General features: G+C 38.8%; 1 protein-coding gene and 1 long non-coding RNA gene across 3 annotated transcripts; one reads left to right on the top strand and one right to left on the bottom strand.

Annotated features, from left to right (window-relative positions):
• Window positions 1–11,038: 11,038 nt before the first annotated feature.
• On the top strand, window positions 11,039–16,021 carry LOC309690988 (uncharacterized protein; the record flags this gene model as incomplete). 2 transcript variants are annotated; one of them, XM_082508493.1, is made up of 14 exons in its annotated part: window positions 11,039–11,184; window positions 11,357–11,524; window positions 11,880–11,917; window positions 12,219–12,303; window positions 12,403–12,493; window positions 12,666–12,754; window positions 12,835–12,962; window positions 13,057–13,108; window positions 13,948–14,045; window positions 14,147–14,283; window positions 14,367–14,432; window positions 14,620–14,666; window positions 14,832–14,980; window positions 15,699–16,021. In XM_082508493.1, exons 3-14 carry the CDS (start codon window positions 11,893–11,895, stop codon window positions 16,019–16,021), a joined length of 1,290 nt encoding a protein of 429 aa, XP_082364619.1. In that variant the 5' UTR covers window positions 11,039–11,184; window positions 11,357–11,524; window positions 11,880–11,892. The 2 variants fall into 2 exon arrangements, with proteins under 2 accessions (XP_082364619.1, XP_082364620.1); XM_082508494.1 differs by lacking the exons at window positions 11,039–11,184; window positions 11,880–11,917; window positions 12,219–12,303 and having other exon boundaries at window positions 11,385–11,524.
• A 13-nt stretch (window positions 16,022–16,034) lies between these two features.
• LOC309690998 lies at window positions 16,035–17,878 on the bottom strand. Its single transcript, XR_014271843.1, has 3 exons — window positions 17,719–17,878; window positions 17,248–17,355; window positions 16,035–16,683 (listed from the first exon to the last, which is right to left on the bottom strand). It is a non-coding gene; the product is annotated as an uncharacterized lncRNA (long non-coding RNA).
• Between the last annotated feature and the right edge of the window lie 3,188 nt (window positions 17,879–21,066).

Below are 21,066 nucleotides of genomic sequence, written 5' to 3' on the forward strand. Positions count from 1 at the left end.
AGGGGCCTGAAATGTGCCAAGAAAAATCTCTCACACCATTACACCATCACCAGCCTGGGCCATCGATACAAGGCAGGATGGAGCTTTCATGTTTTTTTTTTTTTACAGCAAATTCTGACCCTACCATGCAAGACTCAACCAGATCATGTTTTCCCAATCTTATATTGTTCAATTTTGGTTGGCCCTTGCAAAATGCTTGAAGCAGTCTGGACATTTTCCTCTGATATTTGGCTTACAGATGAGCTATTTTTGCTCAAAGAAATGACACTCACTGGAAATTGTCTTTTTTTTTTTCAAGACCATTCTCTTTAAAGCTTACAGATGGTTGTGTGGGAAAAGCTCAGTAGATCAGCAATCTTTGAAATATGCAGACCAACTCTTCAATCATCTTTCTTCCTCATTCTGATGCTCCGCTTGAACTTCAGCGGATAGTCTGGATCATGTCAACATGCCTAAATCCATGAAGTTGTAGGCCATGTAATTGGCTGATTACATTTCATTTACATGAGCAGTCAAACGGCACTCTCAAAGTCACTTCATCAGGTCACTAAAATCGACTATCTTGTTTCTGCTGTTGGTGTTTGTTAGAATACTTATAAAGCATTTTAATAGAATAATGGCAAGAATTCAAATGCCTAAAAGGGTTTTTACTTCAGTTTTGGTGAGTAGAATTCTCATTTTATTTGTCTAACAATAAGTGATAATTAACAGATATTAAATCCGTGTCGTGTTACCTTGTACCACCACAGTTTTCTGCACGAACCTTGATAATTAAGCTTGCTAGTTATCACTGATAACACCTGGTTTGAAAAAACATGGTGGCAACCTAAACGCTTGCTGAGTTTTCAAAATGTCTTCGTTAATGACAAGCACAATGCATATTTTATGCGAGACCAAGTTATTTTGCAAGCACTGTATATCGGGAATTATTCATGACAGCATGACACATGCAGGCAGGCATTTAACCCTTTAAGACCTACCATAGAACCAAGTCCGCCAGAGCTTATATTATATTTTTACATGCTGTGGAGCCATTTTTGGGAGCATTTCAAGTTGCTATACATCAATACAACCATTATAGCCCAGATTTTAATAATATGTATTCATTAAGTGCATAGTAATTACATAAATTGCAAAAAAGTGCAATAAACTACAAAAAAAATTGAAAATCGTTTTTGTTTTTTAGTTGGAGAAATTTAAGAGGCTTATCCCTCAAAACTGTAAATACAAAAACGTTGCACAAACTAGTTTCCCACCACAGGAAATTTATTTTGAGTGTCTTCATAGTTTTATTTTTGAAATACACCAATTTTTATACACTGCAGGAAAAACGAAAATAAATATTATAATGCAAATTTGCAAAAAAGCAGCATATGCATCAAAATAAACTATTTCCAGCAGTGCAATATGAGTGCTAAGCATCCCAGAAACGACACAGAAAGTCATAAAGTCAAAGATAACTTTTAAAAAGACCAGTATAGGCTCTGAGGGCCTGATAGTAAAAAAGACTACATTTCCGCGAAAATGACGTCACTTCCGGTTTCGGGCAGGTAATGGCGGAAATGCAAAAGTTCGCGCTGACGTCTATTCCAACGTAGGAAGTGTTATGAACAGCTGATCGGACCGGCACAGCGTGTTTCTGGAATATTATGTTTTTGTTCCTGCAAGCGCTTTTTATGCAGTTTTTGCAAAGCTATATGTGGAAGGAAACTGTGACCGAGGACAAGCTGATGGCATAAGATGTGAGTACAACTCCTCCGGTTTCATATGCAAAAAAAATTTTTGTGCTAGCTTACGTGGTTGCAGAGCTACTGGGATTTAAAAAATAGTTACGCAAAACAGAGCGTGCCCGCTCCGATCGGCTGTAAAGGGTTAATAAGTCATTTTACGCCCTCCTGAAGTGAATGTTTTGCATCAGTTCAGTAGGAATGAGATGTATGCATTGGTGGGTGTTTATTGGTTTTAATGTGTTCTATTCTCGTTGTTTCTTCTGCATTTCCACGCTGTCAAACTCAACTCTGCTGACATCAGACTGATCTTCTTTATACCTTCTACAAGCCAATCAGTCTCTGTTCCCTGTTCTTTAAAACTCTGCGCTTTCATTCGGCCCTTGAGACTCTCATTTTTGCAACGGTGCTGCATCTCTACCGTATCCTGGACGTTCAAAGAGCATCATCCAAGTCTCCGTTTGCCATCTGTTCTACTACCACCAACAGTGTCTAAACTACAGGGGTCCTCTCCCACTTCCTACCGTTGTTGAATACACTGTTCTGCTATGTTGCTTCACTGGTGTCTAATTATCAAACCGGTTTTTAAAAACTAAAACTCTGTACATCAGTAAGTAACGCGCATTGCTTTTAACTGAGCTCCTCTCATTGATATGCATTTAAAATGATCAAACAGGACAAGTGGATCATGGGACCTGAATTTGGGGACTGCCCACTAACCTGGCTAACTGCATTTATTTGGACTTTAATCAATAATTATGACCGGCAGAAAACTGAGGAATAAGGGAAAGATAACACAATTCAGCATTATCCATGGGTTACAAAATTCTTTTACTGCCAGAGTGCAAGAATATTTAAAGAGCCATCAGGCACAATGGTGCGATCATACTTGGTACCCTTTACAGCATGTGCGAGTGCCGTATGAAGGTCAACAGCTTTATGGGACGTTAGTTTTGGAGATGGAATCCTTTAAAGGGCCCAGTTACATTTCAAAAGTTCAACTATACTTCAAGAAAAATTACCTCATTTGTGAAACACATAATGAGAGCAATGGAGTGCATCCCTCGCACAGTATTTAGCTCTCTCCTCTGTACAGTATAAAGCAACACTAGGAACAGTGATACTTTATACTGTAGACTTGAACTCAAAGACGAGTTCATGTTTGTAGACTTCCCACAATAGCTCTCTTTGCTTGTTTCCACAAATATCTTTTCACGTAGGAGTTAGAAAGGAGATGCATGCACTCACATTCATAAGGTTGCAGATTTGCGTGCTTTGCAAATAGTAGCATTGCGTATCCTCATCAAATCTACAATGTGCTCAATCTGGAGTGACATACCCATCTTTACTAGCAGACATCTCAATGCATGTGCAGATTTCTCCAGTTGCCTCTCACTCTATTTGATACAGACCTGTCCTCTCAGACCCTACAGAAGCATGGGTAATGAAGGCACTCCCAGCTGTGAATTCATTCATAGATCATTGGGTGATATTATTAATGCATGAAGACTTGCTGGGTAGACCCAGTCCTCACCCTCATCCCTCAGGAGAGCATGATTAATGATGTTCCCCCCAAACTGCATCAGTTAGCCACCGCTATCTGGTATTTGTCTTTACAAGATCGTATCGACTTTTGGGAGATCATGCAGAAAATGAACTGTCATGTGTGCAGGAGCTCGCTGAACGAAGGGTGGTAATACCTCCGTTCTGTGGGCGAACAGAAACAAGGCTTAGCGTGAAAATAGACACCACGAAAGGCTTGTGTAGATGGCGATGCACAGACACCTCCTTGGTCTCACTGTGAGAGTAGAAATCTTGTTCTGCCTTTAATAAGTGTGGCTCCCAGCTTCTTTTATGGAAATGGGTTTTAACAGAGGTCTCAGCGAGGATATTATAACATATCAAGCTGTTCCACTGTTTGGTTACACCACATAATGGCATCATTATTTCTTCCTCTGCGTACAGATGGAAAATTTACCACCGCACACTGACATCAGGCTTTGCCTTTGTACTCTGTAAATGGCTACTTAAAGTCAGATTAACATCTAAGACCAAATTTCTAACACCCTTTGATTTCAAAGAGGTTTTTCTCTTCCATTCTTGGTGGCTTTTACACATTTGCACAGATTTCAGAAAGGCATTATAACAACATAGTACAAAACTTTACATAATGACTTGTTTGTTGTTTAGATGTACTTTTCTTCAAAGACATAATCTCCATATTTTTTTTTATTCAATGCAGAAGCAATCTTTGATCTTCCAAGGTCTAATATGACAATGACTTCCGTGGCAATTACAACCGATAATTAAAGCAATACCTCTCCTTATTCCAAATTTGCTGGGCATGTGAAACACTTTCACTCGCAGTTCAGGAATTGGAAAGCTTCTTCCGGTGAGTCGGAGTCAAATATAGACATTTAGAATTTTCAAAACAGAAAATATCAGTACATCTATTATCGCCCTCTTTTTTTCTTTTTTTGCTGTGTAGTCAAGCTTGAACTTATTTTTGCCATCAATCACCTAGTAAGGCAGCCCATATCCACAAACCTTTTCTGTTTCAAATCAGATTGTATTTTTTCCTCTTTTCCTTGTAATTCAGAGTGAAATCTTAAAATCTAAAGTCACTACCTGGTCCAAGAAGTCATCCACCAGCTATGTAAGGGGCAATCTGGAAGAAAGCGATTGCATCAACCAGGCTAATAATAAGTTAAGCCTGAGGCTGATTTTCTGACACAGCAGTGCTGAGGCTATGAGGGAGATCAACAAACAACAACCAGTGGAGGGAGAAAAAAGGAAGGCAGGCCTCTTATTGAGGCAATTCACATCTGCCCGACAGGGGGTGGAATGACTGCCTTGGGAAGATAATTGTGCCTGGAGAAAATCCAACCACAGGAACACTCAGAATTTTATCAGCAAACCACCTTCCTCCTTCGCTGATAGGCTCGGATATGAAAACTGGCAAGGTGCAGGTGGGGAAGCTGGGAGTGTCATTACTGGAGGGTCACCGCACATATGATAACCCTCACCAGTCTTTTATTTCTTTCACTTTGTTTATGCTCTCCACTCGGTTGCGTGCTTGATGAGGTAAACACATTGGTCTCCTGGCTTTTGAAATCAATTGGATTCTGGATTTGTCTCGGCAGGCTCCAGACGGACCCTGTGGTGCGGCCTGTTATGGGGCCGTGAGGAGTGCTCCTGCTGCCCTCCTTCCCTTCAAATACTGCGAGAGGAGGCACAAAAGCACTCATCACTAACTCAAAGGCGCAAGCAAAGATGCCACCGCAGTCTCTCTTCACCCTGCTTCACTCAGCTCTCCGACTGTGTTGCAGTATTGGGCAGAGGCCAAAACAACGCAGTATTTGGATGAGCCTTGTTCCTGTGAGAGACTGTAAAGTAGGTTGAGAGGACAGCCGTGTACACAAGCCTCTTCCTAAGCTAATGAACATTCTGGAAAATAATTAACGAGATGCAGCCAAATGTTGTGTTTGACCTTAGCTACCTTCATCTGTCTCCTCTAAAAGCAGCTCCATTTTACAGCTCACGATGGCTTACTTATCCATTAGTTTTAGTCTATTGGTAGATTAATACAATTCATATTACAGTTTGTTAATTGATGGCAAGTGTGTTTCTCCTGGACACAAATTACTTTGCATAACTTTTGGATGTGCATGGTTAACACTGTAAATTTATTTTTTCCCCTTTTAATTCCAAACAACAATCTTTTTTTAATCTTTAAATAAAAAAAAGAAAGCTTGCGTGCATAAACCTAACCAAAAACAAAACATTCTCAAGATTTGCACCACTTCTACTGCATCTTTTTGTGGACTCTGTCAGTCTAAAATTGGAGCGTGTTCTTTCAGAGTTTTTGTTTTGTTATTGAGACAGATGGTGCTTCAATGCACCAATGCCAAGGAGCACCTTGTGCTCATGTCAGGGATACTTGCAGCTTTGACAAACTGGCAGTATTTTAACACCCAGGGAATGAAAATGGGCTGGTTGTTTCTATCAGCGTTAATGGAAATATAATCGTAAATAGGTATGATATACTGGTTTGAGACCAGGCACCCAAAAATAATGACGATACGTGTTCTTTTATTCTACCTGCATTACCGGGACAATTCCAGCTGTTCCATCTGCTATTTCCATGATATTAAGCTTCACCGTTATTAAATTGATCCAATACTCTTCTTTACCTCCTTTTTCATGCCAATAATAATCTATTTCCAGTTCTTTAAAGCAATTTTGTCATTCTGCCTTTCAAACTCTTATTTGTGTAACCCACCTGCATCCCCACCTTATCGTGGATGTTTAGAGAGTGTCATCCATGTTTACATCTACCACCTGCTCCACCATTGTGCGTATAATGTCAGCAAGTTATCTTCAAGCAGTGCTCAGAGTCTCTATATCAATAAATAATGTTGATTACTTTCACTTGATCTCTCCTTATTGACATCAAAGTTATTCATGCATGTGTGTGATATATGATGAAAAGGTGGTGATGTTTAAGGTGCTGTGTTCAAGTCAGTGTACACTACATTTCATTACTGTTTAGTTTAATTATCCATTCTTCTGTGCCAAGGTGACATATTGTAGTTTTTACTCATATTTGACTGTTTGATGAACAAAATAATGACCTGCAGTTGAGTTCGGTGGAACGTTTTCTCGCAAATGGCACAAGCAAATATCGAACGCCATTTTTATCTGCATCTGAAGCGAGCGTTCGATTTACTGTGTGCTTTCTTTTTTTATTACAGCTGTTTCTTGATTGATCAAATTTGTTTTTTTTTATGCAAATGCAAACATTCTCCGTGTTTGCGCAGCGGCACACATAAAGCTGTTCCAAACTTAGTGTTTGAATTGTGCTGTAATATGTTTTTCCTACATACACATCAACACAGCTCTATGTAGAATTCTAATGCTGGTCAATATAAGAAATGGGGTTCAATTTACAACGACACAAAAGTGGAAACCAGGATCGCGCATGAGAAACAAAATATTTTGCACGTTTTCTTGATACAGTCATTAACACTGATTGCTTAGCTAAATGGAGATGGATGCAATTAAGTTAAAAAAAAGTATTCAGTTTCTGTAATAGGTAAATTTCTCATTTGTGATAGCTACAGTGATATATTATTAAATCACAAAGCTTGAGTCGTCTTCCCATTTGGGGGTGTCAGGCTATAATGTCAGCACAGTTCTGACATTATTTGTAAAAGGGCTCTTCAGCAGGTTGCTGTCAGAAGGGCCTGAACCCAATCCAAGGATCATCTCCTTAATTACCAGGTCACCCTGACACTGAAATGAGGTATGATTTATGAGGAACATTACAGTTCAAGTGTTCATAACAGTAATAAGAATCCAGGACACTTAAGGATGATTACAATTATTTCTGCGGTTCAATTGTTCAGGGACCAAGAAGGATGTGCACTCATGGTTCTCTTAATCAGGTCTGAGCTGATTAGTGGTTGTAAATAATCTTAATATTTATTTTAACCTACTTTAGGTAAGAGATGAGGTTGGATTTGTCTCTTTACTGCTCATATCCTATTAGATTAGTTGGCAGGTGCGAAAAAGGGCACTAGTTTGCTTTTTTTTTGTCCCACCAAGGTCATTGGAATTCAAAGAAAAACTTTTAAAGAAGATTTCTAATGTGACGAGATAGAAAGGCAGACTGCAGTGAGATATTCCTAGTGGTAGAACTTTTGTGATAGTTTGTGAAATAGCAAGGCGGTCTGTTCAAGGCTATTGCTTCTCACTCCTGCATTAAATGCACAGGCATAAATATATCAGTTCACATGCGCTCGCTGGGAGCAGTCGAAAGGTGTCCGGGGAGATGAAGGAAATCAGTTAATGAAGCATGTGCAGCATATGAGTCCGACTGAAAAGAGATGGCCCACCCAAGAAAAATCGACATCAGCTGTTTAAGCACCCGTCTTAGCATTATTTCCATTTAACCATGACTATAATCATTCCCCAACGTCAGCACTTTTTTTAAATTTGGGAATTTTAGCATTATAATGTTTTAGAAGGCACTGTTAAAAAATGATGACGTCAACAGGGACAGCGGATCACCTGAACAGAAACAAAGACCATACAATCTCAGTTTAATCTCAAGGACTAGTTTTAAAATGATAGATAATAACATTTTTGAAAGGGGATTATCAAATATTTCCTCTTTGTGTTTTGTCTTTTGTGTTTAAACACACACACACAAAAAATGTATCATATACAAGAAGATATCTGCCCCGGTCCTATCATCTGGTTTTAGATAATACACAGCCTTATTTAATTTGCCTGTTTCCTTCGTAGCATCTTTGGTAGAAGTCCAGGAGCAGCTGTACACTTGAATTAGATTGATTACTGCAGACACTGATAAATAAAGACCTTCACTGAAAAGTTCAACAGTGAGCTGACATGCAGCAGTATTTCTCAGCGCATGTCGAATAACTTAAGGTTGGATCAATAGGCGAGTCCCTTTCTACATCAGGCGAGTCTCCAGCAACTACCCCTAAAGAGCCATTATTTACTGCTGCCCACATTGCAACAAATGAACCCAGCATGGGCCCATTAATGTGTAATTAGAGAAAAGAATGAGACAAATATTTAACAACACGAGTGTTTCTGCTCATTAGATCAGCTTCAAAAGGGGAATTATTAATGCGTTCCAAGCTAGGACTAGTGGTAAGCTCGGGTTACAGGAGAAAAAGTTCAGCTGTGATTTATTCCTCTGCTGTAGCATTGTCTGTCTGTCTGTCTGTCAGCAAGATTACAGAAAACCCACCAAGCTGAACTTGATAACACCAGGAGGAGACATGGAACACTGGCAGTTTTAAAAAGGCAAAATTGCAATCCACTCTTCAGTGCCTTACTGGTTTAGTTAGCTTACCAATTATATACTGTTGCTTTTTAAGTCTTGTTAAGGAATGCAGAAATCTCCTTGTGATGCCACAGATGACAACATCAGTCAAAAATAATAACACGATATCAGATTAATTGCAAAAATCTGTTCTGTCTCCAGTTTGCCACTCACAAGCTACTCCATGTGGTAGTGGTATACATATTTACTTAAAACGTGTAATGTTTCTGGTTTAAGACTAGGAGCAGATACAGGAAGGGCATAAGGTTGTCATGAACTGTGTGTGGAGCAGTGTTGGGACTAACGCGTTATTAAGTAACGCGTTACAGTAACTACATTATTATTGTGTAACAAGCACGGTAACTAGTAATTATGCCAAAATCAGGAACGTGTTAATCGTTACTGGGATTTAGATAGGATCGTTATTCGTTACTTCGTGTGGTGGCTATCGTGGAGCTTCCACAGTTTCAATAACATTAGCAAGTGGTGGAGGCAGCAGGTGGATGAGGGAAAGGGAAACCGGAGGCAGGAGCAGAGACCCGAGGCGGCCGCCGGTCCGAGCGTCAGGTGAACTGAACTTCAGGTAAGAAGTTATGACCTGCAGTCCATCTGGGTCAGATATAAACCAAGTTTAGGTGGAGTTTATTTTCGTTATGCTGACTTTTTCGTACTGGGTACTAGCTAGCATGACAGAGTTTCTATACAGCTGGGTGGTGCTTTGATACTGATGTTGAACTTTATTTTGTTCATAAGGTTAATTATTAGAGTTTCCAACCGTCCCCTAAAAAACAGAATCGTCTCGTATTCAGAGAAAATATCAAGCATTTCGTATTGAGGTGAAAAGAAACACAGTTTGTCCCGGACTTCAGCTACAATGAAAAAGGCACAAAGCTGGATTTATTCTGTGTCTTTACACTGTCAGCTGTCTCTTCTTCTCTCATTCTCTCCCCTCCCTCTCCTGCTGCTACTTCAATCATGAAACTGATCAATGATCAGCTGATCGGCTTTTCTCTCTTGTTTGTTTATCGCTCACTTTGCGCCAGAAAGAGGAAACAAGCGGATGTCGCGTTAAACAACAGCAGCACGTTTAAGCTTGATCAGCTGTTGTTAGAATTTATTTAATATTAATTTCTAGTATCAGCTGATGTTTGCTGGAGCCACAGCTGTAAAACCTGCTGGTCATGATATCGTTTGGTTATCTGGGAAACATGAAGATGAAACCAGGAGATGTCCTTACTGAACCATCAGAGCTGAACAGGTGATGGAGAAACAGGTTTACCTTTTAGGTGACATGAATGAGTTGAAGGGAAGTTATGAGCTGTTTCTGAGAGACAAATAACACCAGGAACCTTTTCTAAGCAGCTGACAGCTGGTAACTGTGCAGGGGCGGGTCTAGCAAAGTGTTGCCAGGGGGGGCAGGTGGGGCATTAACAGGGAGAGGGGGGCACAAAGAAGTACTTTTCTTTCTTATTCTCATTTAAAATGTCTCGCTTTTAAAAAATAATTATCTGAATCTTACAACAAAAAGCGCACATGACGCTGTGACGTAGGCTAGAATCATGGCGGCGAACAACGACGGTCCAGGTGTGGGATTTCTCTTGTGGAAATATGCAGATTATTTTTCCCTTTCTATTGGTAGGTGGCACAGTGCACTTGTGGCAAATAAGCAAGCTAGACGACTGCCAGTCTGGCTGGGTATCCAGTTACAGAAGCAATACATTAACAAGAGAATTCTGAGTAAAACCAAAGTTACTTTCCCTAGTAACTAGTTACTCTGAGAGTAACGAGTAACTTGAAGTAACTGAGTTACTTTTGATAGAAGTAACTAGTAATGTAACTAAGTTACTAATTTAAAGTAACTTACCCAACACTGAACATAACACATGAGACGAGGTACCTTAAAAGTAAGAGAAGCAAAACAAAACACAGCGCACAGGCAGGAGACTACCAAAGTAAAACAGGAAGTAACAGTAACATGCCCAGAGACGCAGACAGACACACAGAGACATGACTGGGAAAACATGGATTAAGAATGAAACACAAAGAAGGAAGCTAGACACAAGAACACAAGTATGAACACAGACACACACAAAGAGACACAGGGAAAACACATAAGAGGGAATCTAATAATCAAAAGCTAAACAGAACAATCTTGGCACTTTAGAATAAACTCAAGACTAACAAAGTGGACTTAAACATAAACCATAATAAAAAATGACAAAAACTCAAAACGCTGGGTGTACGGTGTACATTTTAGGACATCGTCAGGTATCAGACAAAAAATTGTCAGGTGTCAGAAAAAAAATTGTCAGGTGTCAGAAAAAAAAAAGTCAGGTATCAGAAAAAAAATTGTCAGGTGTCAGAAAAAAAATTGTCAGGTGTCAGAAAAAAAAAAGTCAGGTATCAGAAAAAAAATTGTCAGGTGTCAGAAAAAAAATTGTCAGGTGTCAGACAAAAAAATTGTCAGGTGTCAGAAAAAAAAAAGTCAGGTATCAGAAAAAAAATTGTCAGGTGTCAGAAAAAAAATTGTCAGGTGTCAGACAAAAAAGTTGTCAGGTGTCAGACAAAAAAGTTGTCAGGTGTCAGAAAAAAAATTGTCAGGTGTCAGTTGTCAAAAAAAAAAAAAAGTCAGGTGTCAGACAAAAAAGTTGTCAGGTATCAGAAAAAAAATTGTCAGGTATCAGAAAAAAAATTGTCAGGTGTCAGAAAAAAAATTGTCAGGTGTCAGAAAAAAAATTGTCAGGTGTCAGTTGTCAAAAAAAAAAATTGTCAGGTATCAGAACACAAGGTACCAGAGAGAAAATCTTCCTGCAGGTGGCGCTGTTGTCATGTCCCACCCGAATTGATTTCCAAATATGTCATCAACGTGTGACCGTGGGAGAGCGTAAGGTCATTGACCTCACCGGAGTTTTACCGTGGTTCAGGCTCCTAACGACACAAGGTAAGTTTAACTTTTTCTCCCGTTTGTTCATATTTTTGCCACAGTTGTGTTATATTAAGTTGCAGTTATGTTGTGAAAGTTACATATCAGAGACGGAAAGCCAGTTTTGTACGAAACCAAATCAGTACTATTTTTGTCTGGCTAATTCATTCTAGCTAGCGACAGTGGTGAAACGTGATTCAAATTTAAACTGTTCAGTAATTGTTTTGTATACATTTCAGCAAATGGACAAGCTGAAAGCTCACGAGCAGCCTGCATCCTTTCTGTCGCTCTTTTTCTTTATTTCTCTTTTCTATATTGCTACTGTCGGGATATTTTTTGATCCCGATATGTTTTTTTCTGTTGTTGTTTTTAGACTTTGCTGCAATATGTCATCTGACGATGATGAAAGGAGTATCCGACTCTGGCTGGTTCCCATGACTGTACCAAAAATACTTTTTTTTTTTTTATTAAAAAAAGAGCATTAAAAATAAATGACTAAAGTACAACTTATTTATTAACTACTGTTCACCTCTTTCATATCAAAGAAGTGTATTTTTTGCTACACATGTTTTATTTGTGGGCACTGAATAGACGATGCTTTTAGTGTAATTGCCACATAAAAAGATTTAGTACTTCACTGGTTAATTACTTATGTTCAGTGTAAGAGGTGGGTGATCAATTAGACTGTTGTTGTTACACTTAACCTTTCAAGATATGATGATAATAACATTGTTCAACAAAGGCTTAAAACAAAAGGAAATCAGCTGTGCACTGAATTCATATGGGCATAAAATAAGGTAAGTCTGCATTTCAACAGTTTCCGTGACAACTCTCTAAAATGACAAAACATGCAGTTTGCATTTAATATAATGTAAGTCTGTGTTGTCTTTTAACAGTGAGAGGCATCTGAGACGAGTTTTAAAACTTCTAGGGTTGAAGCGAAGATGCCCCCAACGACCTTTTACTGAAATCCACAAAGCTGTGGAGGTAAGCGTTAAAACATCAGTGCAAAAAATATATATTTTCCTGAAGTCTGTGTCATGAGCTTTTTTTTTTTAATCACTACAGAAAATAACATTTATTGTTTCTACAATAAATGTTATTTTCTGTAGTGATTAAAAAAAAAAAACATTCAATTGTCTGTTTGTTTGTTTTTTAGAGTGAGATGAAACAGTGGTCTCCTGAACAAGGAATCAGGGCAATGGTAAAGCGGGTAAGGGATGTCAGAGGAGTGCGGCCTTGTTACAGGTTGGTTAAATAGTGTGTATATGATCAAGTGTTCTCTTGTTTTACTGTTGAGCTCAGAGTAAAATCTATTGTTACTGTAGAGACGATGTTGCTAATATAATGAGGTATATGGATGCAAGTGGTCTTCAGAGGAGATCTCCTGGAAAGAAGAAAATTCCCCGTCGGAATTACATCAGCCGTGGTCCAAATGACACACGGCACATTGATGGTATTTATTTTATCTTTTCAATTAACCTTCCAAACATGTTTTGATGGTACTTCTGTTGAAACAAATTGTAATTATTATTTGTTGTTTCATATAGGCAATGATAAACTGAAGTTCTTTGGAATGTGGATACATTTGGGGATTGATGGGTAGGTTTGAATATGGCATTCGCTACTTAATTTATTATATTCAGTGATAGTACAAAGTTGCTTCAAGATAAGGATGTGCGGTAAACTGAGGTGTTATCTCTCCTGAGTAGTCTAGGGCAGGGATGGGCAAGTCCAGGCCTCGAGGGCCGGTGTCCTGCAGGTTTTAGATGTGTCCTTGATCCACAGCTGATTCAAATGGCTAAATTACCCTCACAACATGTTTTGTAGTTCTCCAGAGGCCTGGTAATGAACTAATCATTTTATTCAAGTGTGTTTACCCAGGGTGATATCTAAAACATGCAGGACACTGGCCCTCGAGGTCTGGATTTGGCCAAGCCTGGTCTAAGGGACCAAGATAAAGTATGAATAGTGAAGGAGGATTCAAGATGGCGGTTTTTAAAAGGCTTATTTCCTGCTAGTCTTAAAGTTCCATTTCAGACTGGCAGTTAATTTCAGGGAGGGCCAAGACCAACACAACAAACAAAACATCCCTGATATAAAGTAAACAGAATTTAACTCCAAAGAAAATAAAATGTACAATTTACGATAACCTACCTAACCAACACATAAACAGGAGAATACAAGGGATTACAAAACAAAAGGCAGCTCTCCCCTCGCGTCAGTCTGAACACAGTCAAGAGTCACATTCAATTCCAAAGGCATGTAAGCCTACACAACTATGGCAGTCAAAATGGCCGGAGGAACCAGAAACAACGCCTAGACATAATACAATGGAAAACCAGCATACTCTTGGGGAATGTAACAAAAACCAAACATAGTGCCAAAACATGATTAAATCATATGTACAAGTGGCCACTTTTCTGTTTCTTTCTTTTCAGATTTTCCAGGAAGGTTCTATGGCTAAAGGTGGGCACATCCAACCGCAAGCAAAACTTTGTGGCCAGATACTTCTTTGAGGCTGTTCAAGAACAGGGTGGTATGCAATATACTAAAAAATGGGGGGTTAAAAAAGATTACATTTTGTTAATAAATTTATTTTTTCATCATTCACTAATTATCTTCAGTTTGTGTCTTTAGGCTGTCCTCAAATGATTCGGGGGGACAGAGGAAAGGAGAACCTTGTTGTGGGTCAAATGCAGATGGCATTTCACATGCGAGATCTTGGGAATCAGGCATGGAGGTGCTTCAGAATGGGGACATCAGTGCACAACCAGGTATGTCTTTAAGCTGGTAAATGACTATTTCTAAAGTAACAACCTGACAACAAAACTGATAATGTCATGTTTCTGTTGTTTAGAGAGCTGAATGTTTCAACAGTATTTTAAAGCAGACATGGATTAAGAAATGGCTGACAACATTTGAGGTAAAGCAAATCTTTCACCTGTAAAACCTATTAACAAAGAGTAGCCATCCAAATTTCGTTAAACATACGATGGATTAGTTTATCTGAAAACACAAGGCCAGAATCTGTGTTTATGTACATCTGTACCTTTTCACTAATGAAATTCTCACCTTCACAACTTATGTCTTTTTCAAAACAACATGCGTAGGCCATGATGGAGTCTGGGATCCTTGAACTGGACAATCCTGTGCACATGTAAGTCAATATTTTTAGACATGAAAAATAATCAAGCAGCAGTATGAAAGTATGTGGTCTAGGAATGCCTTTGTTTTTTGAGTACTGATTAAAATTTAGCTTTTACTTATTCTACCTCAAAGAAGCAGATGAACATATTAATTTTTTAATTCTCCTTTTTCATAGCAACTGCTTGCAGTACTCACACTTGCCACTGCTTCAAAGAGACTTAAAAACGGAGCAAACAGTTTGGAACACCCATGACATCCGCAAGCAACGCAATGCACCTGGTCCATTTGGGAAACCCGACCTTCTGTTTACCTCACCACCTCCTGGTATGTCATTTGAAAGCCTGTGGGGTTTTATTTTTTTGTTTGTTTTTTAACTTTCATTAGTTTACTTTTACTTTGATATAGCACTCGTCACAGGATAAAAACCACAAAGTGGCTTCACAATAATATAAAACAGATAAACATAAAACAGCACAATCGAACATACAGAATAAATGCAATCAAGGAAACGTAATGATGGAGGCAGAGCATTCCATGACCTGGGAGCCACCGCTTTGGAAGATCTCTTGCCTCTGGTCTTCTGGTGGGACTACTAACAGCCATTGATTAGATGATCACAGGCTGGGAGAGGGAGCGTGGGGTTCTATAAGATCAGAAATTAAGGCAGGAGCTTCACGATTCGGAGCATTGAAAGTCATTACTAAAATTTTAAAATGAATTTTCTAAAATATACTGGAAGCCAGTGTAATGAGCGTAAAACTGTTATAATGTGCTTTCTCTTTTGTGTCTTCCGAAGAAGCCTACTTGTAGTACAATAAGAGATTTCTGAATTTCTACTGTCAATACTAAAATGGCTTCATATTGACACCTTTAACTAAAAATTTATCTAAATGTTTGAGTGATATTTCCATCTTTAAGTTTCTGTAATAACATCTGTAAACACTGACTGCTTCTTATACAGGTTCTAGAACAGCTTTGTCATTATTCATTTATTTTTAACATTCAAAGTGAACATCTTTTCAATATTGTCTTTCATTCGCAGGATATGGCAATGTGCTGCACATTGTTGACCCAGACCTTTTAGACTATGCCAAGCAATTAATCTGTGAGAGGGAAGAGCCTTCACTGGTAGCAAACCAGGAATTCAGAGACATGTGCCAGAACATTTTAGAAAACAGCCAGTTTCCTTGCACACCTGATGGTTGCCTTGCTGCATACCTCATGCTAGTCCAAGAGCTCACAACTGCCATGAACAGAAATGCAGTTCCTACACTTTCTACGTTTGCCGAGGCAAATGACATATACATCTTTCTGAAGAGAGAGAGGATGGAAGGTGCACCAGTAAACATTTCCAATGACCAATAAAATCATACAACAGTGTTTGTTAACATTTATTTATCCTTGTTTAAAATCAACAGGTAATTTGAAAACTGTCTGACCAACAAAATGTACAATAAAATGTTGAAATACAATTGACAAGGTGCCATCTTTCATAATGATTCAGTGTTTCATTTACCACAACTTTTGTTAACAATAATGTAGAACATAATTCACATTGAAAGACTTTTGAACTGCAGACTGTAGCAACATTACCACTTGTAGCCATATCGGCTCGTAAGATCAAGGCCTGACTTGAGAAACTTAACAACATCAGATGCGGAAGGCCTTGAGTCTGGGTCATAGCTCACCAAACCACCAAGAAAACTGTTTTTGTCACTGAGATGTGATAGGGCATGTGGTGGGGTTTTGGTGGCCATTAGTGCAGCCAGTTCTCTTTGTTTTTTAACCATCCACGGAGCGGAACCCGTCAGGATCTCCAGATATGTGGCTCCGAGGGACCACATGTCTGTCTGGAACGAGGCCTCTTCAAACATCAGTATGCATTCAGGGGCCATGTAAAGATATGTGCCACCAGCTGGACCAGTAGCCTGGGCAGTGAACTTACTCCCTTGACGAAGCATCACAGTGTCTCTTATGTTTGCCATGCCCCAGTCTGTCAGGACTGCCTTCTTAGAAGGGTGGTGAACCTATAAGGTATACATATGAGAACTTACCAGGTTGTCTAAAATTTCACAAATGTTATCAAAAATGTCATTCCAAAGACCACAGCTCATAATTGGGGGGGGAAAAAAAACCCTCAAAGCTTTTAGCACCCAGATCACCCAATCACTGCAGATTTATTCTGAGATTGTTTATTATACCCAACATTAAAATTAACAGATTGGTTAATGATCCAACCCGGTTTTATAGTCCTGTGCATTTTTTAATCCCCATTCCACTTAAGCAAGTGGTACAGACTAATAAAATAATAGAAACTTTCAGTTTGTAAAGCCTAAACTTACAACATGTTTGGGAATTTTGTAGGTGTGCAAGAACCAACATATTAAAGAAAAATTGGACTATTAAAGAAACAATGTAAGGCTTCTTACTTTAAAAAAAAATCCTTTATATGAATATGCCAGAAAAGTTTCTCATTGTTCAAATGTAGTGTTTAATAGACTGAAGAGAATAAAGTTAAATAAATAATATACTATTTTTATTTTGATCTTCAAAAACAAAGTGGAGAAAAAGAAAAATACAATATGGCTTACCATGACATTTGCTGGCTTTATATCCTGGTGAATGATTCTCTGTGCATGGATGTACTCTACTGCCATGGATAAGTCCAGTGATATGAAACCGGCATCATCCCCTTCAAGCTATCAAGACAATATATAATATTAATAAAACAATGCATAGCCAGGTGTGACAATCTAACATGTCTACCACTGGAAATGTATTACTTCAAATAGGATTAGTATTCAAATGCAACTGCTCGTAAGCTTTCAGCTTGTCCATTTGCTGAAATGTATACAAAACAATTACTGAACAGTTTAAATTTGAATCACGTTTCACCACTGTCGCTAGCTAGAATGAATTAGCCAGACAAAAATAGTACTGATTTGGTTTCGTACAAAACTGGCTTTCCGTCTCTGATATGTAACTTTCACAACATAACTGCAACTTAATATAACACAACTGTGGCAAAAATATGAACAAACGGGAGAAAAAGTTAAACTTACCTTGTGTCGTTAGGAGCCTGAACCACGGTAAAACTCCGGTGAGGTCAATGACCTTACGCTCTCCCACGGTCACACGTTGATGACGTATTTGGAAATCAATTCGGGTGGGACATGACAACAGCGCCACCTGCAGGAAGATTTTCTCTCTGGTACCTTGTGTTCTGACCAGAGATGGGCAGTAACGCGTTACTGTAATCTGATTACTTTTTTCAAGTAACGAGTAAAGTAAGGGATTACTATTGCAAAATCAGTAATTAGATTACCGTTACTTTCCCGTAGGAACGCTGCGTTACTGCGTTACTAAAACCGTGATTTTTTTGCGAGAATGTCTCATGACAGTGACGTAAGCAAGTGCGACGTTGGTGACAGCAGCTGTGTGCAGATCAACAATGGATCATATATCGAGTGCGGGAGAGAGTATGAGCGTGCAGCGTTTAAAGTGTGGAAGTACTGACCTTACTTTGAGTTTGATTCCATAAAAAGTGACAAAAACATTAGCGTCCATCGTGCGTGGGAAGAAAACTTCTTTTTACAGCGAAAAAAACCCCTAAACTTCCGAGCAAGCACCGAGTAGCTACGACGTGATGGGAAACTCACAGAGACACTCGCGCGGATTCTTCAACTGACCGCAGCACACCTGCACCAGGGTAACCCTCCGCCTACCCTGCTCCTGCTTTACAGGTGAAAATAGAGCAAAAGGACCGCTGAGTCTTTGACTTTATTTATTTTCTGCTGTGTTTTACTTGCATCTGTTTGAAAGAGTGAGTGAAAACACAAAAAATATTTTATTTTATGTGCTGGAATGTGTAGAAAATAGGTTTAAATGTTAAACTAATTTATTCAAGTCAGAGAATGTTGCATATAATTAAATGTTTTGCTTGATGCATAAAGTTAAAAGATTAAAACTAATAAAACAAGTTTTAAAAAGAGACTTTTCCATTTGATTACATTTTGTATGATGGATTATGTAGAAAAAGTAGAATTGGGCTGAAAGATCTATCACTTTATCACCTCTTCAGGTTGTAAATCGTGTTTTTAAAAAGTAACTAAGTAACTAAGTAACTAAGTAATTAATTACTTTTGAAAATAAGTAATCAGTAAAGTAACGGATTACTTTTTTGGGGGAGTAATCAGTAATTAGTTACTGATTACTTTTTTCAAGTAACTTGACCAACACTGGTTCTGACACCTGACGACTTTTTTTCTGACACCTGACAACTTTTTTTCTGACACCTGACAATTTTTTGTCTGATACCTGACTTTTTTTTTTTTGACAACTGACACCTGACAATTTTTTGTCTGATACCTGACGATGTCCTAAAATGTACACCGTATGGGTGAAATGACCCAGGGCCACGACAAAGGTATGAAACTACCCTCTGTGGCGCTCCGGTCTTGTGAGCAAAGAAACAGCTGAAAGCAGTAGCATCTCAAGTACAAATTCAAGGCATGATTTTGCATTTATTTGTTATTTTGGAATTTTTCAAGCATAGAGTAATACTTATTACATTGCTGTAATGGTATGTTAACAATATCTTACTTTCGCCCAACTTTGTTGTTTAAAAAAAGATTCATTAATACTGCAATGAGATGTTTTTTGGCCACACTGGTTTGGAATCAAGATGTGAACACACAACTGACATTATCACCTTCTGATCTGATGTGGTAAACAGTTGCTCATTTACACATCCAACAGATGCAGAGCAACATTAGCATTCATTTGAATTCACAATGAATCTAATTCCAGTATTTACACTCTGCTCAGTCTACTCTGAATTTGAACGCTTCTCTTTAAACCGCCGCTTTGTTCACCGGATACCTTTTTCTGCTGTTTGATGCTGTGTTTGATGCTTTCACCAACACAGTAACAGTCAGTTAAAATACCAAGATTACAGGCCATAATCAACGAGATGAAGAGAACTGCGAGGTTGGGTGAATTCTCAGGGGGGTCCTCTATATGAGTGACTGCTGAGCCATTTTCACACATTAACTTTCAGAGGCGTCATGTGAGGATATTGGCCACAATCTCTCACATGCAGCCCAAAGCTAGTCAGTATGCTTCAGATGCATTTTCAGGGAAGGGAGATGCTTGGATAGAACGTGCAGGATCCAGACTTGCTAGCGATAAAGGCACTGGGCAATTAACTGTGGTGACTAGTGAGGTGACAGGTTAAAAACCTACTAAGGTGGTACATTTCTGTATCACACGCACATGTGTCAGGTGAAGTCTGGAGAAGTTCAACACTGCACCGCTTTTGTGAACACTGCTCTGTACTGATCCGCGGTGCTTCAAATATGCTGCATTAAAAAGGGTAAAATAAAGAATGTGAGCACGAGTGATATTTTAAATATCACACCAGGTGTCTGGAGCGTTGTCATTTTCATGAAAGATGCTTCCTCTGTAAGTCAGCCTGCATGGCATTAACAAAGCTTCAAACTCAGAAATTCCATTGCTATATCGATCCAAAAAATCCAACTGGCAGAGTTTCAGCTAGCTTCATCATCAAAAGTCAACATCTTTATCTGCGTAAACAGAGAAAGTGAATCTCAGTTCACAGTGAATTGCTGTGAAATACGAAACCTTGGTTTCACAGGGATTGCATTAAAGATTGTACCTGGCGCTCTCTATGACTTAACAGAAGCACTGGAGTTAGTGCTGACTGACTTAAGCATACTGTAGTGACTGGTTGCAGTGGGAAAAGTGCTATCCAGCCTTAACTTACTCCTGTTGCTCTGATTAAAATTAATGCAGTAGCCTGCTTCATTTCGCAGTGGTGAAGCGTCTTCATGTAATGGTTAATTCATACGCTGGTTTTGTTTTCATCGTATTCCATATTATATTTGGGCTGTGTTTAGTCTCACCTGGGAAGAATTCCTTCCTGTCCATCCAGTTCTCAGTGGCAGTTGATCATGCTCCACAACATCCCCCATAATCCCTTGCTCTGCTTTCATTTGATGTCATCCTTTCCCGGGGATTAGCACGGGTGCCCTGAGGGCTTGTGATAAGCATGCCTTCTTAGAACAGCCCAGTCAATGAAAAAAAAGAATCAGGATACTTAAAAGTTTCACTTACACATACACAGATGGTAACGCACATACAAAAACACACAAATATGTCATACACCAGAAAACTAAAAAGAAACTCATACATGATCGCCAAATACCGTCAATTATTCATCCAAATCTTTGACTGTGGATGAATCAATGGAAATTTACCAAATGTGAAAAACACTTAGAATATAATTTTGCCAATTTATTCACACACACACACACACACACACACACATATATATAATAAAAATGTTCCCAGCTGGAGTTTATCTGTCAGCAGTTGAACAGTGAGCCCCG

This window comes from Aulonocara stuartgranti, assembly GCF_965226115.1.
Source record: "Aulonocara stuartgranti genome assembly, chromosome: 2".
Classification (NCBI taxonomy): domain Eukaryota; kingdom Metazoa; phylum Chordata; class Actinopteri; order Cichliformes; family Cichlidae; genus Aulonocara; species Aulonocara stuartgranti.